Source organism: Podarcis tiliguerta (assembly GCF_965153285.1).
Source record: "Podarcis tiliguerta genome assembly, chromosome: 10".
NCBI classification, from domain to species: domain Eukaryota; kingdom Metazoa; phylum Chordata; class Lepidosauria; order Squamata; family Lacertidae; genus Podarcis; species Podarcis tiliguerta.
In genome coordinates, this window is record NC_139543.1 from 70,021,395 (window position 1) to 70,046,851 (window position 25,457).

Genomic DNA, 25,457 nt, shown 5'->3' on the forward strand with positions numbered 1-25,457 from the left:
TCAGGGCAAGGCTTCTGGAGAATTCGCACCCATGACTTTCCCCCCTGCAATCACAAAATATCAGTTCACAGGACAGGAGAGGAGACAACATAGGCAAGATTTTCCCCTGGAAAAGAAAGCTGTAAATGACAGATCTGTTCCCTTTTAATGGTACCGCATAGTTCAAGCTCTGGTTTTCCCAGTAGTGATGTATGGAAGTGAGAGCTGGACCATCAAGAAGGCTGATCGCGGAAGAATGGATGCTTTTGAATTCTGGTGCTGGAGGAGACTCTTGAGAGCCCCATGGACTGCAAGAAGATCAAACCTATCCATTCTGAAGGAAATCAGCCCCGAGTGCTCACTGGAAGGACAGATCGTGAAGCTGAGGCTCCAGTACTTTGGCCACCTCATGAGAAGAGAAGACTCCCTGGAAAAGACCCTGATGTTGGGAAAGATGGAGGGTGCAAGGAGAAGGGGACGACAGAGGACGAGATGGTTGGACAGTGTTCTCGAAGAGACCAGCATGCATTTGACCAAACTGGGGGAGGCAGTGGAAGACAGGAGGGCCTGGCGTGCTCTGGTCCAGGGGGTCACGAAGAGTCAGACACGACTAAACGACTAAACAACAACAACAATTGATGTCTCTGAGTCCCCCCCCCCCACTTTATTTATTCATTCCATCTATATGCCGTCTTTTCCCTCCAAAGAGCTGAAAGTCGGACACGACTAAACGACTAAATAACAACAACGAAGTCCAGTATGTGCAACATATACAGTTCATATGTACGGTGTCATATTTTTCCATGCTGGGAGCAGCATCACCAGTTGGATTTCTGCCTGTTGTGCACAACAGAAAAGGCAGCAGCCCCCTGACTTATTCCAGACAGCGCATCGCCATAGGGAGAAAGGGGACCCCTCTCCTTGTTTTTGTTAAAGCCTCTTTTAACTTCCCACCCCAAACCTTTATTCCTGCTTCCAAAACCTGAAAGCGAGAATAGACGCCGGTCCCTTTAAGGGATTAGCCACGCCCTTTGCCTCCTTCCCTCCCTCCCTCCCACGGCTCCGCCTCCCTCTTGTTCCCCCGCCCCCTTCCTCCTCCGCGATTGGTGGCCGCGGAGCCGAGCGAGCGGACTGAGCCTCCAATGGCGGGTGGATTTCAAGAGCGGCGTGGGCGGGCGTAAGGCCTGCCAATCAACGAGACAAAGGCGGAAAGGTCCCGGTTTCCGGCCTCTCTGCGTGCGCAGCTCGGCGGCGACCACAGAGAGACGAAAGGGTAGAGGTGCCGCTTGCTGAGCGGGGCTGCGTTCGGGGGTCCTGGAGGGACCGAAGCGCACCTGGGCTGCACAGCGGAGAAGAGGTGATTGCTGCTGCAATTGCTGCCTTTCCCGTTTTATGCTCCCCATCCCACAGAAAAGGACCTCGGGGCAAGAGTGTGCATGGTTCCCTCCTTTGCACTCACAACAACCCTGCGAGGTAGGTTAGACCGAGAGGCACTGGTCCAAGTGAGCTTTATGGCGGGGGAGGGGGGGCTTGTTGGAAATTGGCTGGAGGTGGAAAGCCAGCCAGATGGGCGTGGTATAAATAAATTAGTAGTATTATTATTAATTAGACGGTGTCTGCATGCCAATGTGCCTTGTGTGTGTGTGTGTGTGTGTGTATATATATATATATATATATATATATATATATTTACTGAATATATGGGAAATAATTGTATACAGCTGAAAAGGCTGGCAGCATTAAGGTAAATTCCACAGGGTAAACAAGTTTTGATGGATACAAGAAAGGAATACTGAATGGGATAGTTTTGGTAAAATATGCAGGGGTTTATGATATGTAAAATGAACCATGGAAACGCGATATGTATGTGTTTATATATATGTGTGTGTGTGTGTGTGTATGTGTATACACACACACACACAAACACACACAGTGGTACCTCGGGATGCGAACGGGATCCGTTCCGGAGCCCCGTTCGCATCCCGAATGGAATGCAAGACACAACAGTGTGTCTGCGTGTGCGCGGGTTGCATTTTGGCGCTTCTGCGCATGCGCGTGACATCATTTTGACGGTCTGCGCATGCGCGCACAGCGGAACCTGGAAGTAACGTGCTCCGTTACTTCTGGGTCATTGCGGAGCGCAACCCAAATTTGCCTAACCCGAAGCGTATTCATCCCAAGGTATGACTGTATATATATGTCTATATAATGTATATATATATATATGTCTATATAATGTCTATATAAATGTATATATGTGTATATATGTGTGTGTGTGTGTGTGTGAGAGAGAGAGAGAGAGAGAGAGAGAGAGAGAATATATATATAAAAATAATAGATCCATACGCACATATATGTATATAGGGATATGCTGATTGGGGTGCAATCGGATTGACTTTTGCTGCACCCAGACTCACATTTTTTGCAGAGAGGGGATTTCCTTTTCCTTTTTAAATGGCTGGGATCCTAAAGCAGAGGAGCAGGACTTTGCATTTCAAAGCTATGTTAAACAAAAGCTCAGAGGCATAGCATCTGCTTTGCATGCAACCCCTGGCATCTCTTGGTAGGGCTGGGAGAAATCCCTGCCAGGAGTAATATATCAGAGATGCTGCGAGAGCCCGGTGCTGAGCTAATGGGCCCATAAGGCACCTTCCTGTTCTTCTGTTTGGGAGGGTCTGCACTTCGGTGGCAGCAGGACACCTGCTTCGCATGCAGAAGGTCCCCGGTTTGGATTGTGGCGCCTCCAGTCCGGTTCAAAGTTCCTGTGGTGCAATGGGTCAGTGAGTCTGGCTGTTAATCAGAAAGTTGGTGGTTCGAACCCACCCAGGGATGGCTGTAGCAGGATTCCTGCATTGCTGGGGGTTGGACTAGATGATAGTAATAATAATGATAATTAATAATAATTTATACCCCGCCCATCTGGCTGGGTTCCCCCAGCCACTCTGGGCGGCTCCCAACAGAATATAAAAAACACGATAAAACATAACTCCTTACAGTGGTGCCTCGCAAGACAAAAAGAATCCGTTCCGCGAGTCTCTTCGTCTAGCAGTTTTTTCGTCTTGCGAAGCAACCCTATTAGCGGATTAGCGCTATTAGCGTTTAGCGGCTATTAGTGGCTATTAAAGGCTTAAAGAATTAGCGGATTAGCTGCTAAAAGGCTATTAGCAGCTTAGTGCCTTAGAAAAAGGGGGTGGGGAGCGAAAAAAAATCTCAAGACTCGCAAGACATTTTCGTCTTGCGAAGCAAGCCCATAGAGAAATTCGTTTTGCGAAGCACCTCCAAAACGGAAAACCCTTTCGTCTAGCGGGTTTTCCGTCTTGCGAGGCATTCATCTTGCGGGGCACCACTGTATTTCTATCGTTTGTGTCTTGCTCATGCATAAGCACCAACAGAGGCTGTTGCTGAGCTCAACAGGGGATAGCAGATCTGCCGGGTTTTCTAGCAATGAAGCCACCTGTTTTGGAAAGCCGCTTGCCGGACATATGGACCCCCTACTCCCTTGTACTGAATAATGGGGACTTGTGTCTTTCCTTCTGGTTTCCAGCTGAAAGGCCTGAGCGTGATTGGCTGACCCCTCGGTCAGCCAGGAATCTGCCTCCTCCTTCCCTCTCCCCTTTTCTCCAGACCGTTTTTTCCGACGATGAAAAGGAGGCCTTAAAATAAAGGAGCTGATAGACAAGGCAGCTGCGGAAGAGGAGAGCGATGGGGGGAGAGGCGAGCAGGAAGAGGCATTTGGAATTCAGTGCGGCGGCTGCGCATGCGTCGGGTGAGGAGCAGAGGATGTGGGGGAGTGGAGTTGACCCCATAGAGGAAAACTCAGCACCTGCTCTTGATCGGAGGTAGGTCTCTGTGCAGTCATGTGTCTGATAGTTATGGATCTAGATCGGCCTTGGCCAACCTGCTGTCCTCAAGATGCATGCATGTGTTTGTGTACAGGAGTTCAAGGGCAAGGTGATTTTACAAAATAAATCGTAATGGCTCATCCAGGGCTGTCTTTTGCATATGCGCCGCCCTGGTGCAAACATCCCCCCAGGGCCCCGAAATTTAGTTTAGCCCCCAAATTAACTTTTATTATGCTTACGTCAGACACCAGACTTACGCCTTATCTCTTGTTTATGAAAGGAGGAAAAAGAAACACACTATTTTATTTGCGTTTTCATTTACAATACACTTACAGTGGTGCCTTGCAAGACGAAAAGAATCTGTTCCGCGAGTCTCTTCGTCTAGCGGTTTTTTTGTCTTGCGAAGCAACCCCATTAGCGGATTAGCGCTATTAGCGGTTTAGCGGCTATTAGCGGATATTAAAGGCTTAAGGGATTAGCGGATTAGCTGCTAAAAGGCTATTAGCAGCTTAGTGCCTTAGAAAAAGGGGGTGGGGAGCGGAAAAAAATCGCAGGAACTCGCAAGACATTTTCGTCTTGCGAAGCAAGCCCATAGGAAATTTGTTCTGCGAAGCACCTCCAAAACAGAAAACCCTTTCATCTAGCGGGTTTTCCGTCTTGCGAGGCATTCGTCTTGCGGGGCACCACTGTATACTTAAGTATACAATACCACCACACTTAAACTTATAAGTATTGTTTAGGCCACCTACTTAGGAGAAACATCGGTCGTGTCAAAGGCGGCACTGACCCTGCTGCCGCATAGCAGCTCAATACAATACGTAACGTAATATTTTGATGTAAGAGTAAATTTCACGTGCACGGCGTCGTTGAGAATGACAAGCACCGTCGTTGAGTCTGACAAGCGCTGCTGCTGGCGAAACACGTCTTTGGTAAATGAGCGCACAAAGTCAAAAGTCCTTTAGGGAAACAGTAGGTATACATTTCGATAATACCTAGGTATATATGTATTTTGTTTTTCTAGCTTGATCAAAATTATTTATTATTTCACAACGGGTAGATAGTTAAGAGCTTAGGCGGCTTCAGTGGCTGGCACCCCCCAGAATTTGGCGCCCGGGTGCCCTGCACCCCTTGCACCCCGGTGAAAGACGGCCCTGGGTTCATCCATGCTGCATCTTTAAGCTAAGCGTTCCATAAGAAAAAGCCAGCAGGTTTTTCCTCCTTGTTCTTTACCTAAAGAGTTACGTTGCCAAACTTCTGTCGGCAGCCAGGAAGATGAACAGCGGCCACGGTGGAGAGGAACCAGCCTGGGGAATGGAGAAGGCCTCCTGCAGCAGAATGGGTAGACTCAAGTGCAATGAAGCGCTGTGTTTTGTTCATTTTGGTAAAGGCAAACGCTCCTATGGAACTCCCTCCCACAAGAGGCAGGGATGGTCAATTCATTATGGATCATTTCCCAGTACTCTTTTACCCTTTTAAATGAAAAAAAAAGTTTTAAAGTACTCCCCCCCCAGTGGCGTAGTGTGGGGGGTGCAGGGGGGGGCGGCCGCACCGGGCGCAACATCTGGGGGGGGGGTGGCGCGCTCGCACTTGCAGCTCTCTGCCTCTACCTGGCTCACTCACTCTCTCTCACTGCAGTGCTGGCTGTGCGAATCCGATCCGAGCCGCTGGGTCGCCGCCCACTGTGGAGGGGAGGGTGCCAGGCGTGCGGTGCAGTGCGGTGCGGAGAGAGAGCGAGGGACTATCTGGGGGAGGGACAGTGCAGCGGGGGGGGGGCGCAAATTACTTCCCTTGCCCCAGGTTAGGGGGCGCAAATTACTTGCCTTGCCCCGGGTGCTGACAACCCACGCTACGCCACTGCCCCCCCCCCAAAAAAACGGAGTCCGTTCTGTTGGGGATAATCTAGACGGAAATTCCCAGGTGTCAATACAGGTTATTTATGTATGCTACTACTGCGGCCGGTGTTTTCTTAGCCCCAAAATGGAAAATGAGCTAGGTCCCAAGCAAAGAATGGCAACTTAAGTTGACAGAATATGCACAACTCGCAGACTTAACACATAGAATAAGAGAACAAGAAGAATATAAGCTTTAAAGATTGGAAAATGTTTATGGAAATAATTGTAAACAGCTGAAAGCGCTGGCAGCATTAAGATAAATTCAACAGTGTAAACAAATTTTTGAATGAGTATTTTAAATTGTAAAACAGAAAATTAAATTTTTTTATATATAATACTGGAGGAAGTGACGGCCACCAACTTGGATGGCTTAAAACGAGGCAAATTAATAGAGGAGAGGGCTACCCGTGTATCCAGTTGGAAGCAATCCAGTCTGAATACCCATTGCTTGAGGTCACAGGAGAGGGCTCTTTTTCTCGAATCCTGCTTGCAGGAAGTTTCCTATGGACATCTGTTTGACCACTGTGAGAACAGGATGCCATTTTGCTCTGATCCAGGAGGGCAGTGTTTATGTTCTTTTGTTAGGACTGGTCATTTATTAGTTTTATGCACCTGATTTCTTCTTCTTATGAAAACTAATTTGCAGTCCTCATGCAGATTGTCGGAACAAGATGTACGGGGTATAAATAATACATTATTATTATATAGTGACTTTGTGAAAGCTCGGGCAGTATGTGATTGTTTCTTGGAGATGACATCAGGGGATTGTGAAACTAAATGGGTTAAAAAGATGTAGGACTACGGTGGAAATGATGCAAAGGAGTGTGGAGATTTAGCTCTTTGGTGCTCTTGGAGTCAGTGGTTCTCTTGTGACTATTGGAACCCCTTCAGGTTTGAATTTTAGTGATGGGGAAGTTTAACTTAGGTAAAAAAGGTAAAGGACCCCTGGACGGTTAAGTCCAGTCAAAGGTGACTATGGGATTGCAGCACTCATCTCACTTTCAGGCTGAGGGAGCTGTTAACCTTCCCGCCACAGCGATACCTATTTATCTACTTGCACTGGCATTCTTTCGAACTTCTAGGTTGGCGGGAGCTGGGACAAAGCAACGGGAACTCACCCCATCACGGGGATTTTTTTTTTTAATAATATTTTATTAAGATTTTCCATGACATCACAAAAAGAAAAAAGAAAAATACAAAAATAATAAAAGAGAAACAATTAAAAACAATTCAACTTTTCATAACATATCTTGCATTTGCTTGTTTCCCGGACCTCCCCACACCTCCCCTCTTTGTATTCCAATTCAATTTATTTGTTCAGCAAATCCTTTCCCTCTTTACTTTATCCTTATCTTGATCTTAATAAATTATACCTTTGAATTTTCACCTGTTAACATTCCATTTTTACATATTCCTTCATACCATTGTTACTAAAAAACCCTTAACCTCAATCCAACATCCTTCTAACATTCATTGATTTTATAATATTTCTGTAGATAGTCTTTAAATTTCTTCCAATCTTCTTCCACCAACTCTTCTCCCTGGTCTCGGATTCTGCTGGTCATTTCCGCCAATTCCATATAGTCCATCACCTTCATCTGCCCCATCACGGGGATTTGAACTGCCAACCTTCCGATCAGCAAGCCCAAGAGGCTGCGTTCCCCCTGAAGTTTAACTTACTGAATGATGCTTTCTGGTTTTCTGTTTCTAATCTTATCAGCACATGGACAAATCCTGGTCGAGGCGACTCCACCGTGATGAACAACCCTGCTAACGTCAGTGTGGACCAACCTGTACAAAAATTAGCTGGGAGAAAGGAGGGACAAAGGGATCTTCCGTTTGATGGCTTCAATGAAGATTTGATAGGTAAATCCTTAAAAAAAGGGGGACAGGCAACAGTCCCAGAGCAGAAGCTTTGAAAGGATGTGGTTGAGGCAGGTGAGCAGGAGGGATTAAGGTCACAGAAATTTGATGGCGTTCAAAGTTATCTCCACAGGCATGCAGTCTCCGCTACTGTGGTTTCCAGTAACTGGTATTCACAGGGATACCCCTTGCTCCCCTTACAGAACTAACAGTTTCCAGGTAGCTAACTCGCTTAAGGCGGTAATCACACATGCCCTGACTAAGCTGTAAGTTCTACTAAGATCATTAGGACTTCTCTTTGAGTAGATCAGCTTAGTGTTGCACAGTAAGGCCACTGGTACTATTTTGCAGGTGGAATTCAGTGGTATATATTGGCGAATTCAGATTGGGGAATTAAAATGACTTTGTTGGTCTTGCACAGCAAACCTGGCACCCAAAAGCATTAAAAAAAAAAATCAGACTTTTTTTGTGGTAAGGACTTTGGAGATGGGGAAATGCAGTGGGAAGTGTGGGATAACTGATGCTTTTCATGACATCAGTTGGAATGAATGCTCAGTAAACAGTGAACATAGCCTCCACAAACTTTGTGTAGGCAAATGAAGATGAAACACTCAATAAACATGCCAACTGGAAGCAACCACAGTCCGCAATGTGCCTTGGGAACTAATGCCGAGCCTGAGGATGTGGGTGGTATCTGAGTCATGCTGTTTTGCACATGCGAAAGCTGGCAAAATCACATGCAAAGGCACCACATGGCAGAATACACCTGCAGAGTCTTGTAGTCACTTTTCTTTCCCCCCAAATGCCTCTCTTCCTGGCCCTGAGACCCTGTTGCCTCTCTGGAGAATGGAAGTTCAGGTTGTAAGAGAGCAGGAGCTGCAATCTTTGCATCTCTGTGGCTTGGGGATTTGTCTGGTTGCATTGGGAGAGTGGGTGCAGCACTGAATGAATGAATGAATCAATGGGGATAATAATAATAATAATAATAACAACAACAACAACAACAACAACAACAATAATAATAATTTATTATTTGTACCCCGCCCATCTGGCTGGGCCTCCCCAGCCACTCTGGGCGGCTTCCATAGAAACAAAAAATACAGTAAAATATCACAGATTAAAAACTTCCCTGAACAGGGCTGCCTTAAGATGTCTTCTAAATGTCAGGTAGTTATTTATCGCATTGACATCTGATGGGAGGGCGTTCCACAGGGCGGGTGCCACTACTGAGAAGGCCCTCTGCCTGGTTCCCTGTAACTTGGCCTCTCGCAGTGAGGGAACCACCAGAAGGGCCTCAGCGCTGGACCTCAGTGTCTGGGCAGAACGATGGGGGTGGAGACGCTCCTTCAGGTATACTGGGCCGAGGCCGTTTAGGGCTTTAAAGAGCACTTTGAATTGTGCTCGGAAACGTACTGGGAGCCAATGTAGTTCTTTCAAGACCGGTGTTATGTGGTCTCGGCAGCCGCCCCCAGTCACCAGTCTAGCTGCCGCATTCTGGATTAGTTGTAGTTTCCGAGTCACCTTCAAAGGTAGCCCCACGTAGAGCGCATTGCAGTAGTCCAAGCGGGAGATAACTAGAGCATGCACCACTCTGGCGAGACAGTCCACAGGCAGGGAGGGGTCTCAGCCTGCGTACCAGGTGGAGTTGGTAGACAGCAGCCCTGGATACAGAATTGACTTGTGCCTCCATGGACAGCTGTGAGTCCAAAATGACTCCCAGGCTGCGCACCTGGTCCTTCAGGGGCACAGTTACCCTATTAATGACGATTATAAGGAACCGATGCTATCAAGCATTTGCTGTCAGAGTCCTCAGCTTCTGAACTCACTTTGAGGATACCGTTTGTCACACAAAGACACAGAGATGTGTGGGGCACGATTCATGGACAAGCAGTACAATCCTGAATAAATGGATGAGATTAAGAGCCCATCCATACCTCGGTTTATAGTGGATTGTGAACCCTGTGTCACCATTAATTCCCCCTCGTCTATGGGGTGTTCTCCTTCAACCACAGCTGCTTGAATCCTGCTTGCAGGTTTCCCAGAAGAGACATTTGGATTAGACGGGCCATTGCCCTGAACCACTAGGCTGGTCTCACATTTAACATCACCCGCCCACTGTGACCTCTAATCTTTGTGAGGAGATAATTGAGACCAACACCTCCATGCCTGTGTTCTTGACTTCTGAAAGGCACCCAGCTAATTACTGTTCGTTCACTTTGGCCCAATCCAAGAAGGCAGTTCCAGTTTCCTTATTGGGCTGCCAGGTGAGGCATTCCTTTCCTCGTGCTGTTTCTTATGTCCTCCATGTAAGAAATAGCCCATGTCTGCAGCCTCAAGGTTTCGGTAGCTGAATCGCCTCTTGTGTTGTAGCCTGAATCTGTCCTTGTCCCACAGGAGATCCCCCACCTGTGATGGCCAAGTCGTTGGAAGCCCAGAAGGAAGAAAGATTTGAGTGGGGCAGCCTGGATGGTTGGCTTAGACCCAGAGCTGACGATGGGATGCAGTCCCTCAGCAAAGGCACCCAGACAGAAGGTAACTCTAGGCGTTGCAACTGATATTAGCCGGGAATAGCCACGCAAGCCGGGGTTAATTCAGGGTGCAAGGGCTTCCTTTGGGCGGCTGACGCTTCCTTCCTAGGGAAGCATGAGAATCATGTTTATTAAGGGCAGTGGCGTAGCGTGGGTTGTCAGCACCCGGGGCAAGGCAAGTAATTTGTGCCCCCTAACCCGTGGATTTGCGCCCCCTAACCCTAACCCCCAGATGTTGCGCCCGGTGCGGCCGGCCCCCCCTGCACCCCTCACGCTACGCCACTGATTAAGGGCGTAACCCTCTGATGGATGCTGTGCAAAAGATGAAACGGGTCCCTGCCAGAATGGCGCAACAGGTTTGGGGCAGGACAAAGCATAGACTTCAGTAAATGAAATATTCACTTGCTGTTAAGCAAAGCAAACTTGTGCATTTTTTTGCAGTAGGCTGTAGCCTGGACCCTCCTTCTGGTACATGACAAAGACTTGGGAAGAGGGCTGTTGTGATTGAATCCTGCTTCCCAAAGGCATCTGGTTGGCCGATGAGAGAACAGGAGGTTGGAGCAGATGGGCCGCTGGTCTGATCCAGCAAGCTCTTCTGATTTTCTTATGCACTGCAAAGTGCGGGAAGACCGTTGCTTGACGCAATGTTGTCTGCCCTCTCTGCAGACACGGCAGAATGAGTTCTGGTTAAATGTCGTAGTCTATTATTCCCTGCAAACAAATCATATGCTCAGTAAACAAGTTGTCTGGAAGCAACCTTGATCTTCAGAGATGGATCCTTGCAGATCCAGAGTAATTAATTTTCCTTCATTGCAGTGATGCAATGGTGGGAAGGGAGAGAGTTGACTCTTTCCTTTTGATCGCCAAGGTTTGTGCCCAGAAGGTAGAATGGGATTTCCTGTTAAACTGAGAGCCAGTGTGGTGTAGTGGTTAAGAGCGGTAGTCTCGTAAACTCGGGAACTGGGTTCGAGTCTCCGCTCCTCCACATGCAGCTGCTGGGTGACCTTGGGCCAGTCACACTTCTTTGAAGTCTCTCAGCCCCACTCACCTCACAGAGTGTTTGTTGTGGGGGAGGAAGGAAAAGGAGAATGTTAGCCGCTTTGAGACTCCTTTGGGTAGTGATAAAGCAGGATATCAAATCCAAACTCTTCATCTTCTTCTTCTTCTGACTGTTCTGTAGGAGATTGAAGTTGGTTTCTGACTCTTGGTAGTTTAAGAATAGCAAGGAAACGACAGGCAAAATAAATTATCCGCCATGTGCTTATTTCTTATCTTTCAGCTTCAATGCTCTCACCCATCAAATAACGATTATTAATTGGTTGCCTGTGACTGTGCCCTTGAGCAGATCTGCTGGCTGCTTGTAGGGTTTTATGTCAGGGTCCCGGATCTTTAGTGTAGCCTTTGCCAACCCGGCACCCTCCAGAAACTTTGGACTACAACTCCCACCAGTTGTAGTCCAAAACATCTGGAGGGCACCAGATTGGGGAAGGCTGCTGTAGTAACTCAGACATAGATTTTGACTTGCATATCCCAGTGAATGGCTCACGGGTGTGTGTGTGGGGGGGGGGGGGGGAGTAGACTAGGCCATTGGCCCCAACCCCTGAGAGCCTGCATTTTGCACCTGGCACCGGGGATAAACCTTGAGGGTTCTAATAAGTGATAAAAATAGGTCTGGCAGCTTGGAAGGCTGCCAGGCTGTGTGAATCAGAATGTGACCTCTTTCTCCCCGAGTGGCAAAGGGAACTGCTTCGGCCCTGGGAAGTGGAACTTTCTGGCAGTGCATGAGAACGGAAGGAAGTGGGCCCCAAGCCTCTGAACTGGAACGTGAAGAGGAAGTGAAAGAGCTGGCAACCTTTTTGTGCCCCTCTTCTTTTTTTAGCATGTACACGACGCCTTGGGTTTCTGAGGGTCTTTTTGCTTGAGAGCCCACTTCTCTGCCAGAGACTTGTGGATCCTTGCCACATCTGGAGCCGGGGAAGGGCTAGGCTCTGTGCCTCCTACCATAGGGTCTGGAAGATAAAAGGTGTGCAGTCCCTTGTGCAGGTGCTGGCTGCATTTTGCATGTTTTTCTGCCTGTGAAACTCCCCCCTCCTCTTCATTGGTTGAGAGGAGGAAGATGCAAGCAAGGCCTGGAGGATATGAATGGCAAAAGACTTTATTTTTATTATTCCATTTCATCTATATCCCACTTTTCCTCTAAGGCAAGGCCGCTTACATAGTTCTCCCACTTTCATCTTCACAACAACCCTGTGAGGTAGGCTAGGCCCAACGTCACCCAGGGAGCTTTGTGGCCAAGTGGGAATTTGAACCCTGGTCTTTCAGGTCCTAGTCTGACACTATAAGCACTAAGTCACACTGGCTCTCAAGCAGACTTGGAACGCTTCCATGATTCCTGCAACTATTTGGTGTTATACTAGGCTATCTTATTGCCATGAGCTCTGCCTGGTCTCCCTCTGCTTTCTTGCACCCACAACTGACCCAGGAGATATTTTGCTGCCAGAGGTGAGGGGCCACCATTCCATGTTCAAAAGCCGACTGGATTGGCACTTTATTCTTCCTTTAGCACTAGCTCATCACTGTCAACTTTTCCCTTTTCTTGCGAGGAATCCTATTTGGAATAAGGGAATTTCCCTTCTAAAAAAGGGAAATGTTGACAGCTATGCACTAGCTATGGGGCATCTTCATTGCATCAGAACTGAAAGCAGGAGGCTAGCTCAGGGTTTCTCCAAGAATTGTGCTCCCTGCCCCAGGTGTATTCTGCAACACATCACTGATGTAAAAATAGTGCATTTAGAGCGGATTTATACTGGACCGTCCAGACGTCATTCTGCTTTGTTAGTTGCTCAGCGATGCTTCTCCAATGTTATGCTATCTGGAGGGTCACCCTTGCACCACAGCAAGACAAAAGGACAAACATGGCAGAACATTTGCTGTACAAAAAGTTGCAGGATTTCAGCTGCAGGCCATGTGCTGCTTGGAAATGAAGCAGCGTGCCTGCCCCGAAACCTTTGCAGGTGCAAACAGTATTGATGATGGGGTTGCAAATAACCACCGCTCATACCATCATGAGCGGAAATACTCTTGAATGGACAGTACAAGGGATGTCAGGAGGGTCCTTGAGAAGCCCAGAGCAACCCATGTAGCACACTTGGCTCAACCGCCTTGCTTCCCTCGTTGTCTGAAGCGGCTGCTTCACTCTCTGATGGTAGGGCCAGCCCTATTCACACCACACCCTTTCCTGTTGTGTTTTCAACTGTGCCAGGCTGAAATGCAGAGTTTCACAGGAAGGCTAATGCTGTGCTGGTTTCTGCCCTGGCTTGCAGAGGGACATCCCTGACAGCAAGAGTGGGTTTTTAGGAAGAGGAAAGCAAGGTGTTGTTTGAAATTGCATCACAATCGTGTGGGTTCCCTCGGGGCTTCTTCTGATGTAATGGGAACACTTTGAAATGATTCTTGCTGATAACTACATGCAGGAAATGTTACATGTGTATTGGAAATGCTGGAAGCCAGAGAGCAAAATGTAAGCTCGTCATGAGAGAACAGAAAATGCTCCGATCTGAACCTGTGTGTGAAGGGTTTGCAGCTCCTCTTCAACTATTTTTCCACCCAAAGAGCCCAAAGCCCAAGTGCCTTTTATGATGAGGATTTATTTATTTATTTCTTACTTATACCCAGCCCATCTGAGTGGGTTGCCCCAGCCATTCTGGGCGGCTTCTAACAAAAACACAGGGGAATAAAGGAGTCTAAAAGGATGTTAAGCAGGTTAAGCCTGGGACTAAACACTCCTTAAGTTCAAGGTAGCTAACAAAAATAATATAGGTGCCACATAAGACCTGTTCCACATTTGTAAGAACTTGATCTTTGGAACTTGCCGCGTATTGACATCAGGCAGGCGACATCACTGTGCTCTTTTCAGCGCCTGCTAAAAACATTTTTGTTTAGACAGGCCTACCCAGATGCCTAGAACACTGATGTGTTTGTAGCTTATTGCTGGTTCTGTTGTTTTTAGTTGTTGACTTTATTGTTTTAAATAGTTGTTTTAGTTGTTCTATAAAATTGTATATTTTTATTCTTTTTGCAAACTGCTTTGAGATTTTTTTATAATCAAGTGGTATATAAATTTTATGAAATAAACCAATAATAAAAATACAGCAAAAACAATCAAACTGTGTGTGTGAGAGAGAGAGGGAGGGAGGGAGGGAGGGAGGGGACAAGCAGCAGATGAAAAGCCAGTCGATCAGAAAAATTAAACAAGCAGCACTTGCAATAAAAATCAGAGACAATCCTAAGCCAGAAAAGGTACAACTAGCCTCTAAAGCAGGATGACTAAATCTTTTTCAGGCAAGGGGGCTGCACTGACTTATGGTCAACTTTCCTTGTGCTACTTGTTAAAGGGGGTATGGTTGAAATGGATTTTGAGAATATAAATATTGATATATAAAAATTTACAAATTTTGGGGGCTCTTGGGGGTCTACAGTGGGATATGTATGGGGGGAAAAATTAAGGGACAAATTTGGCAGACCTTGCCCCCCCCAACCTTTTGGCATCATTGTGTTGCAATGAAGGGACCCAGAGGCACAATACAAAAAAAAGTTTCAATTTGGGGATGCCTTGAGGGCCCACAAAAAACCTTGGATGTGGGAACTCACATACATATCGGTTAGTTAAAAAAGGTAAAGGTACCCCTGCCCGTATGGGCCAGTCTTGACAGACTCTAGGGTTGTGCGCCCATCTCACTCAAGAGGCCGGGGGCCAGTGCTGTCCGGAGACACTTCCGGGTCACGTGGCCAGCGTGACATCGCTGCTCTGGCGAGCCAGAGCTGCACACGGAAACGCCGTTTACCTTCCCGCTAGTAAGCGGTCCCTATTTATCTACTTGCACCCAAGGGTGCTTTCGAACTGCTAGGTTGGCAGGCGCTGGGACAACGGGAGCGCACCCTGCCATGGGGATTCGAACTGCGACCTTTCGATCGGCAAGCCCTAGGCACTGAGGCTTTTACCCACAGCGCCACCCGGGTCCCATGCTCTAAAGACAAAAAGCTTTCTTAAAAAGTGTTTTTTATTGTGTGCTGAAATGTCAACCTTCCTACTGCACTGCTAGTTTAGCTTAGTTGTTACTTATAGCCTGTTATAATAACAGAATACGCCTGTTAGTAACCTTATGCAGATGCAATCTCTGGATCAGGATAACAAGTAGAGAACGGCAGCTGTCTTTTCCACATCTGCTTTTCAGTGAAGTTGCTGTGATGTACTTCTTGTTATCTCTCTTTTGCCACAAGAGGGCAACCTCTGCTGTGTTAATAGCAATTGCTGGGCCTGAGCATGGACCTGAATGCATGGCACGGTGTGCATTATCCTGTTTGATGTGGGGACCCCGTGTCCTCCTTCCAGATGGAATGTTTTTAATGCTCCTTTTAATTTTTTGACGTTTCAGCTACATGTACAGACAATGAAGATCGACATTATTTCCAGCCTAGAAGAGATCAGGAGACAGTCTACATGTTGAAAGTGGCTGAAAGGTAACTAGCATGTGTAAAACCGAGGAAGGAAGATGCCCCCAGTGTGAGAACAGGATGCTGGAACTAGATGGGCCTTCGGTCTATTTCATTAGAGATGTCCTTCTGTCCACTGGTCCAGCGATCTCAGTATTGCCTACACTGATGCAGCGACTTTCCAGCGTTTCAAGCAGTGCTATAAAATGGTGATTTTCTTGAGTCGAGTGTACCCCTAAACGTTTATTTTAGGGAAAAAAGCACTGGTTTCAGGCAAGAGTCCTTCTCAGCCCTACCTGTAGACTGAACCTGAGATTTTTGGCATGCAAAACAGGGTGCTGTGCCACTGACTTATGCCCTTTAAATGACAACCCTGAGCGCAGCCATAGCCTGTTGCCTCCGGGATGGTGTATAATGGCTCAGAAAGGAAGGAAATCCCAGCAAAGCCTACTGTTCTTTCTTGCCAGGCTTTGAAGCTCTCTCTCTCTCTTTCCCCCCCTCTCCCTCTTCCTTTGCCCCACAATTTTGGACAGTGCTGAGAAGACGATTCAGCAAGGCTTGAGAGAATTATTTGGTGCCCTGAAGATCCTTGTTAATGTACCCATCATTTTCACAGTAGAGTTGGTCCATTTTCTCAACAAATCCATATTCCAGGTGAGAGGACTCTCAACTCTGCATTGGCTCTTAATTCAGAAATGGGCATTTCCTTGCCAAAAAGGGTGTGTGTGTTAGGTATATGTTTTTGACTGCTTAGAAATGTGGACCTTTCTTCTTCTGCTTTCAACGGCTGCATTTCCTCAGGGGTGATTTCTTGGCAGCTGCACACTAGGTGAGGTCAGAGCCGTAGGTGGGTGGGACACTCTTCCTGCCCCCTACTTTCCTATCCAGTTCTCTCCCCCTTCTTGCTGCCACATGAGATTAGATTGCCCACCTCTGGTTTAAAAAACACCTCTGTTTTAAGCATAGATTGTTATGTAACAGAATACTAAATTTGGATGTATTCGGGAGCCAAGGACATTCTCCTTCCACCACTGCAGCTTCTCGTTCTGCTTCACACAAATAGGACAGGGGTCTCTCTCCCCCCAAGATCATTCCCATCATCCCTACTGTCTTCTGGTATTTTCATTTTCTTCCCCATCCCAACATAAGACTAAGATCAGAGTAACCTTTTGGTTGATCAAATCATCGTGATTTGTTTGAATTATGTTTGCTAGGAGGTTAGATGTCAGCTGCTCATATTTGTTTCGATTACAATGTACATCAGGCATTGATCATCCCATGCTTTCCAGCACATTTCCCCATCGCTTTCCATACTGCAAAACTCAGGGTGGGGGAGCTCGGATGCAGGTTTGTTGCCCAAGAATGCCAAATCCATGTTAATGGTGCAGTGTGCCCATGACTGAATCCCATCCACAAAACAGCAAGAGGTGCTTCTAGCCTTAAAGTATTTTTATTGCTTCTTTATTTTCTCTGGCAGGATTGCAGTGCCCAGTGACTTTGAAATTAAACATAATGAAGTGGCCATTATGTAGTCTGAAAGTATTTTTCATTTCTTTTACAACTCATTTTTCCACTATCCAGGTAGTGTTCTTTACTGCCTTGAAATTCATAGTCTACTGTGAGAATGAGTTTCAAATGAGTATACAACCGGAGTAAGATTTAAAAACTCCTAAAGAACAAGGCTCCAAAGTGACTAGCTTCACCCCATATTCCACCATGACCTCAAATATCTTGAGGTTTGCCATCTCTCTGCCAAGTTTGGACTGCAAGGAGGGCCATACGAAAAGGTCTTCTCAGAGGTGGCTTTTTCTATAAAATAGCTTTCTCCGGGAGACCCAAGTCTCTCCCATGAACAAGGCAGCATTTAAATTTTTATTTAGTTTATGGTGGCCAGAAAGGAAAGTTTTTTGTTCTTTTCATCTGTTACAAATTCCAGGCTTTTAATTATTTTACTCCTTATACCTATGCTGTTTTGGAGGTGTTTGATACTTGACCCATCCGTTGACACTCCTTGTTTTGGGACATCTTTGATGTGATGCACAAGTGTCCATTAGGTGAGGTAGGACATGTGTGTCAAGGATCCAGTCTTGAGGTCTTCAGTTGCACAGTTGATGGCTTTTGCAAGAACCAGCTGCTTCTGACAGTGCCCTTCTCTTCATTCAGGTGTTGGTGGTTGACCTCTTAACTACAATGGGAGACCAAATGCTGGAACCCTTCCTAGTTGCTTTGTTCAACAGCATCCTGCAGCCCCTGCTGAAATTCCTCCTGAATGTCCTCTGCAGTATCCGTAACCTCAGCTACCCTTTATTGGACATCCTGAAGGGCATCTGTTTGCAAGTTGCTCTGGTGCTGCGAGCTTTCCGGTTGGTAGAAATCAACCACCATCAAAATAAGTTGCTTGATGAAAAGGTCTAGTGGAGAGGAACAACTATCCAAAGTGGTGATTGACACGGCTGAGGGCATCTGCAATCAGTTTCCTTAACTAGCCTCTAGTTTGGCTGAGAACTGGGGATGCTTTGTGGCTGGTTCCTCTGTTCAGGTCAGTGGTGCTCAACGTGTTACACTCACCTTCTAGGCTGAAAGCAAAGAGTAAGGTTACCCTAACTTCTGTCATAGAGCTTCAGTATACTGATGACAACGTTGTATGTGCACACTCAGAGGATGACCTCCAAACCATCCTAAATATCTTTGCAGAAGCTTATGAAAAGCTTTGCATATTGTTCAACATCCAAAAAAGCAAAGTGCTGCCCCAACAAGCGCAAAACAACCCCTCTGCAGTGCCACAAATCCAACTCAACGGTGTAACATTGGAAAGCGTCGATCACCTCTCCTACCTGGGCAGTTATCTTTCCACAAGGGCCGACACTGATGCCGAAATCAAGCATCGTCTGAGCTCTGCGAGTGCAGCTTTCTCCTGATTGAAGCGCAGAGTGTTTGAGGACCAGAACATTCATCTTCAAGGAGAAAGTGTGCAATTTGGGGGTTCTCTTAAATTCAGCTTTGTTATGGCAGGCGCAAGTGTCCTTTGTGGTGTGGAACGCCTTTAAGCCAGTTTAGGTTGGTGTGCCAAGAGGGCCAGATTTGATGACGTAAACACGGCACGTGTGAGGGCCAACCTTTTTTGTTGTTGAGCTTTTTTTAGGATTGAAGTTGTTGAGCTTTTTTTTAAGATTGAAGTTGTTTTTAGGATTTTACCCCAGGAGATAGACTGCCACAGGGGCCGGATTAGGCCCCCAAAGCAGGCTTTGGACATGCCTGTTATACACAGTCCAAGACAATTTCAGTTATCCATGCCATGGATTCCCTTCAGACTGGACTTCTGTAATACATGGGGCAGACAGGGAACAGCATATAATGCAAAATGCTGAGGTGAGTGTGCTAAGTGGGATTATGGATCAGGAACATATGATGCTAGTGCTAAAACAAGCTCCCAGTCTGTCTGGGGTGTGTGTTTTGTTCCTTATGCCTTTGTGTGGCCACTGACCTTGTGTGGCCATTGCCTTCCCTTTTTCTTTTCATGTTTGGAAATAATGGTTAAAAGCTTCAGCTGTAGCAGGCTCTGTGGAAATAGGGAGACACAAGTGTACCTGTAACTTCAGAAGGATAGTCAAGACTTCCTTTGGGTTTTAATCATTTATAATGATATATATTTTGTGGACCCTTCCATCAAATGGGAGGTCAGCAACCTCTTGAAGAAAGACAGTGTTGGATTCTTCTGAGATATTGATCATTAAGTGTATCTAGAACTTTATCCCTTGGTGAAGCTGTATTTGCAAAATAAATTGCTTTAAAGTAGCTCAGCCAAGATGCATATTTTCCTACTCCCTTGGAAGAGATCTTTAAAGTTCTCACCCGTGTTCACAATTTTCCCACACAACCATGTGACCTGCAAATGTATGCAAGGAATAAGGAAATCAGCTCAGAGTTGTATTTAAAATGCAGATATATTTTAAAGGTTGGTGTCCAATAATATCTTAAGGGCTTTTACAAGGACAGGAAGGAACACCACAGACAGAAAAAAAATGTCACACACAGGGGGAATAAGGATATAGTTTGAATGTTTTGAAGGGACAGGATACCCAAATCCTGTCTGTGAAATCACCCCAGGCTTCAATAATCACCCCAGGCCTCAAAACTGTCCAAAATTCCCTTTCTCTCTCCTAAAATCCACAGCTACAGCTTTTCTGTGGATTTTCACAAGATGCTGTTCCAAAGGCAAAATGTTATTCTTTTATCAGCAGGAGAAGGCTTCAAAAAGCTAATGAATAGGCTCTGTTCAAAGCAGGCCTGAGAACTGAATCTTATCTCATTCAGTTGCAGCATCTTTGGACATGCTGAACCGCTTTCATTCCCCTTTTCCTGGGAAGGGTGCCAAGAGTCCACAATAGTCCCAAGAGAGCTTTCTGTTCATGCTCAGAGGAACTCATGGGGCAGGACTCTGGAAGAAGGAGGGAACTGGAAGGGGATATATACTCTGTGCACATGACTGTGAACTCATGCATGCTTTTTGTGAGTTATCACACTTGCTCCTTCTACCAGTTCATGGATGGTAGAAATAAAGCTTTTTTCTCCGAAACTATTCCTTGAGTGTCTTTTGACTCCCATTTTCCCTTTCCCGGGCGCAATATTTTTCCCACCCGAGGGCAAAGCCTCATAAGGCTACAGTTTCACCTATAGATTTATAATGTGTTAATTTTGAATGGATGTTGTTAATATGGAATTGTACAGTGGTGCCTCGCAAGACGAAAAGAATCCGTTCCGCGAGTCTTTTCGTCTTGCGGTTTTTTCGTCTTGCGAAGCAAGCCCATTAGCGGATTAGCGCTATTGGCGGTTTAAGGGCTATTAACGGCTTTTTAAGGCTTAAGGGATTAGAGGTTTTGCTGCTAAAAGGCTTTTAGCAGCTTAGCGCTTCAGAAAAAGGGGTTTTGGAGCGGGAAAAAAACCCTCAAAAATTTTCGTCAATTTTCGTCTTGCGAAGCAAGCCCATAGGGAAATTCGTCTTGCGAAGCGCCTCTGAAAACGGAAAACCCTTTCGTCTTGCGGGGCACCACTGTAATTGCAAATGTAATTGAGATGAGTAAGCTTTTGGAACAGAAACCAAGTAAATAATCATAAATTCTAGCACGCGGGAGGCCACCTGAATTATATAATTTGGCACCTGAATGATTGGGATTAGGAATTGTATTATAATTTGGCATTGTTATAATGAGGCTGCTATTGGATTATTGTATTAGAAAACTACATAAGATATTTCCCCCCAACAGTAATTTTTAAGGGCCACAGCAGGTTCCCCATCACTTGTTTAAAAACGTGAGGCAGCAAGGGCGATCCTATGCATGTCTACTCAGGAGTAAGTCCCCTTCAGTTTAGTGATACTTCCTAGAAGAGGAGCCTAAATTATTGCGATTGCTAAATTATTGCCATTGAGTTATGGCATTGTTGTTGTTCACTCAGGAATACCCCAGATGGGCGGGGTATAAATACTAAATTATTATTAAGTTATTATTATTATAGCTCACCACCCTCACATTTCCATTTTTACTTGAAATCTGTATTTACCACGATGGCAAATGCAATGCAAAAAGAACTGGAGACCCACGTTTGGGAAACTACTCTTGAGGAGCCCTTTCCTGGCGGGGAAAACCAACTCGCCTCAGCGCCTCCCGCTTTTCCCGCCTTTTCCAACGGCCGCCCGCTCGCTCGCCTCCCTCACGCGCCCATTTCCCGCTCGGCGCATGCGCGCGCGGAGGGCCGGCTTCGGAAGAGGGCGGCTCAGCGTGTCTCCGTGCGTAGCCGGAGCGCGCGCGCCGTGAGGACGTGGCGCTTTCCAGCCAATCCGCTCCCAGCCGCTTCCCCTTCGGCTCCTCCCACCCACTCCGCCTCGCCCAGCTTCGGTCCGCTAAGGGAAAGGAGGAGGGATGGGGAAGGCGGGGCGTAAGCAGCCGCGAAGGCCAATGGTAAAGCCGCGAGGGAAGGACGGCGGCTTCTGATTGGTGTGCAGGGCCAGGAGGAGGCGGGGCGTGGGGCGGGGAGGGTTGGCCTTTGGCTTGGCCGTTTCCGGTCGTCGTGAGGGGGAGAAGCGGAGGGAGCCCAGGCGGCGGCCACGGCGGCAGGAGGGGGAAGGTAACGGGGCCAGCTCGGGAGCGGCTAAAGCGGGGAGGCGCGCTCACACGAGCACGTGCTCCTCCAGAGGAGGGGGGGGTCACTGTTCTGACCCGGAGCCGCTTCTGACCCGGGTTCAGATTCACGTGTGAATGCGACCGGGGATGGCCTAGGAATCCGAGAGGGTTTCTTCCGGGGAAACAAAAGGCTCCCAAGTGCCGAGGAGTCCAGACGTGCCTCCTTCGGTCCCTTATGATCGCCTCCCGACGGCCTGGGGACTTGCGTGTTTAAGCGCAGGGGCACGGAAGTAGGGTCAGACCCGGGGCCACCCAGGCCCACGTCTTGTTTTCCTATCCAATGGTCGTCTCTCTCTCTCTCTCTCTCTCTCTCTCTCTCTCTCTCTCTGTGTGTGTGGTGGTCAGCTGCTGTGTCCCGTTTTGTTCTGTATTTGTGTTGTTATTATTATTACATTATTATTATTATTATTATTATTATTATTATTATTATTGCTTGTTAGCCGCCCTGAGCCCGGCCTTGGCTGGGGAGGGCGGGGTATTAATAATAATAATAATAATAATAATGATATATTCTGCAAACCACGCTGTGATCTTTGGATGAAGGGCGGCATATAAATTTAATAAACAGCAATAACTGGGCAGTCCGCCAGCGGGGCCTCCCTTGACGTTTTCACCACCCGATGGAAGTCGTAGCCCAGAACGACTGGAGGCGCCAGGCTGGGGAAGCTGCTCTCCGGCGCCCTTAGGTGTCAATTCTTTTGTCCGCCTGTCAATTTGCCCATCAGTCAGGATTCACCCCACCCTCTAATTTGGTGCTCAGTTCATCCTGCCTTTGGGCTGCTCAATTGTGATAGGTCTTACAAAATGGTTAGTAAAGAATACTCCAGTCAGGTCTGTCTTTACTAACCATTTTTAAAGGAAAGGGCTTTTCTTTTTAAGGTAAAACGCAGCAAATTTATTAAGTTGCTTACGGTTTATGAAGTGCCCTTTTCTTGGTTCTGAACCTCCTGTTGATCAGTTTGATTGTGACTTCACTGAGTGTTTTCTTCTCCTGTCCGTTAAAAAAATATACAACATACATATGTATACAGACACGAAGAGAGAAGCATGTAATAAATAAACAAATTAAGATAAATAAATGAACCATATAGGAACCTTATCCTCCATGAGGTTATATCAACTCTTACTAGCCACAGTGGCTATGTTCTTGCACTGTTGCAGGCAGTATGCCTCTGAATACCAGTTGCTGCGATTAAAAAGTGAGGAGCGTTCAGGTTGCCCACACTTAATTTTCCTTGGCTCTTACCAGGCAGTTCCACGCTTTAAAGCTCTGTATCTGAGCCCACCCACTCCCTTTTTGCCACAGTTTTTTCCCTAAGGAAAACCACTCTTTAAAGCTCATTTGGAGCAAACAGCAATGCACAGAAAACCCAAACTGATATTAGCTCTCATGGAGCACTGAAAAGGGTGTGTGTTTTTGCAGGAAAAAGTCGTGTACCTGGAAAGAACAGGGCAAAAGCTAAGTGTGGATAAGACCTAACTGTTGTGCAGCCCTAACTGTTCATTCACCTCTAGTCTGTCTCTGTGAGAACGGGATGCTGGACTTTAGCCTCATCCATTAAACTGGATTTTCTTACGTTTAACCTTCATTGTATAATTACAGACCATTGGCTCATGTAGTCCTGTGTACAGTATTGCTCACTATGAATGGCAAGGGCTTTCCTGGCCCTCCTTCCCTGAGATGCCCCCTAATTGGGCATTGAATCTTGGACCCTGGGCACTCAGTGTACTCTGTCATTGAGGTACAAGCTCTTCCCGGATGGTTTGGGGTATTTCGAAAGATACAGAACAGTTGACGAATTAGACAAGGAACAACCCAGTGATAACTTGGAATTCAAGGACAGTTTGTTTTGAAGCAAGTATACAGCAAGCATATAGGAACTTCTCTTACTGGGTTTTTGCTAATTGTCCATCTAGTTCACGTTTTTGTTTGGGCATGATGTGAAAGTTACAGCTACTGAATGTTGGTGGTTTTTTTTATTGGGCTGAGGTCCAGCTCTGAGGACCTTCTGGCAGTTCCCTGCGAGAAGTGAGGTTACAGGGAACCAGGCAGAGGGCCTTCTCAGTGGTGGCACCCGCCCTGTGGAATGCCCTCCCATCAGATGTCAAGGAGATAAACAACTACTTGACTTTTAGAAGACAGCTGAAGGCAACCCTGTTTAGGGAAGTTTTTAAGGTTTAATGCTGTATTGTGTTTTTAATATTCAGTTGGGAGGTGCCCAGAGTGGCTGGGGAAACCCAGCCAGACGTACGGAGTTTAAATAGATAATTATATTTATTAGTTTGTTATAGCTAACATGGCTGCTCTTCTAGAACATATACTGTACATTGGAAGATGCTGATCCTGGGGTACTGCTGTTTTACTGTTTTTATTCTATGACTTCCACTCTGGAAACACCAGGTGGTGGGGTGTGTCTGTGTGATCTTTTGGAACTGGAGTGAGCAACCTGTGATCTTTTATCATTGACCATTCCGGCTTTGAATGCTAGGGACTGGTGTGCAACAAGATAATTGAGAGAGCTTGGGGATCTCCACTCCTGAGTTAAAAGAACTTAAATTCAATTCACACATTTTAAACACTTTCATGCCTGCTGTGTCCCTGGCATGGGAAACAGGGAATGAGAGAGGAAGTGCCACTGAACGCAGCAACATTTCCAAAGCACTTGTGTTGTGGTATAACACTGGTGCTCTGCTCATCGTAATACACTGTGTGCAGTTTTCACCTGGACTGACTGGCTGGCATGGATTGATCACCTGCACAAACCTTTGTTATTATTTCTCTGACAGTAGCCAGCTGTTTATCTGGGTGTGAAGGTAATGGTCTTCTCTAGCATTCATTCACAGTAGATTTAAGATTAAAAATAGCAACACATTCGTACTTGCTACGCAATCAAGGACACTGTAACATCACCTTCCCCAACCTGGTGTTGACTGAGGCTGATGGAAGTTGTATTCCAAAACATCTGGATGGGGAAGGCTTCTCTCTTAACACCATGTATGTGAGATCCCATACTCTGTATTAGTCTGATGTAACAAATTCTCTGGTTTTGTACTCTGAATCACTAAGGTTATAAGGCTATTTTCATCCATAAATGTGCAATCAGTGGGTGTAAAAATCCGCGCTTTGATAAAGGTAGCTTGCTTATGTTAAGCGACTCTGTGTGGTCTAAGCTGTTTCAAAAGTAGTTGCCCATGTTTAGCAGTTGTCCGTATGATAGCATTGCTTGTTACTTTAAGGTCACTCTCAGGCCCCTGTACATTGTACACATTGTTGGCAATTGTGAATGACCACCACATCTGGATATATGTTGGGCAATCAGGCTGTTGCTTAGATGTATTTTATTCAAGATGGGAGAAGCAGGTTGCTTGCTGGTAGTATTTTGAGTGCTGTTGGGGGTTTCTTGTGCTCTGGTAACTTTACTTGAATGAAGTAAATGAAATTTATTTGAATGAAGTTATTGAAAGTTTGTTTAAGAATACTTTCCTTGAAATGTCACCCAGTCATTACTGGAATATTAATTGATCAGAAACGGTTTTATGATTTTCAGAGTCTGTGTTGTTGTTATTTTGTCCCATTTTATTTTATTGTACAACACCTCAATTGCCCCTGGCTGTGGAGCAACTTAAAAATCTGAATGATAATACTACACATACAGGATTTTTGTGTGAGGCTAAAGCTAA

The 25,457-nt window shown here is 46.4% G+C and overlaps 2 protein-coding genes across 8 annotated transcripts in view; both read left to right on the plus strand.

Moving 5' to 3' along the window:
• The first annotated feature begins 1,187 nt into the window (after positions 1–1,187).
• On the plus strand, positions 1,188–19,392 carry LOC310659185 (uncharacterized protein). 6 transcript variants are annotated; one of them, XM_083402397.1, is made up of 8 exons: positions 1,188–1,452; positions 3,604–3,818; positions 5,086–5,160; positions 7,434–7,579; positions 9,971–10,108; positions 15,540–15,624; positions 16,131–16,251; positions 17,761–19,392. In XM_083402397.1, exons 2-8 carry the CDS (start codon positions 3,682–3,684, stop codon positions 18,010–18,012), a joined length of 954 nt encoding a protein of 317 aa, XP_083258523.1. In that variant the 5' UTR covers positions 1,188–1,452; positions 3,604–3,681; the 3' UTR covers positions 18,013–19,392. The 6 variants fall into 6 exon arrangements, with proteins under 6 accessions (XP_083258523.1, XP_083258519.1, XP_083258518.1 ...); XM_083402393.1 differs by having other exon boundaries at positions 1,209–1,481; positions 3,363–3,817; positions 5,082–5,160; XM_083402392.1 differs by having other exon boundaries at positions 1,209–1,452; positions 3,363–3,817; positions 5,082–5,160.
• Positions 19,393–21,614: 2,222 nt separating this feature from the next.
• Positions 21,615–25,457, plus strand: part of CALU (calumenin) — a 28,772-nt gene continuing 24,929 nt past the window's right edge. Inside the window, exon 1 of one of the 2 annotated variants that reach the window (XM_083402400.1) lies at positions 21,615–21,720. The gene's annotated coding sequence lies outside the window, so the exon portion shown is untranslated. The remainder of the gene's footprint in view (positions 21,721–25,457) is intronic. The other variant, XM_083402399.1, reaches the window with a different exon arrangement.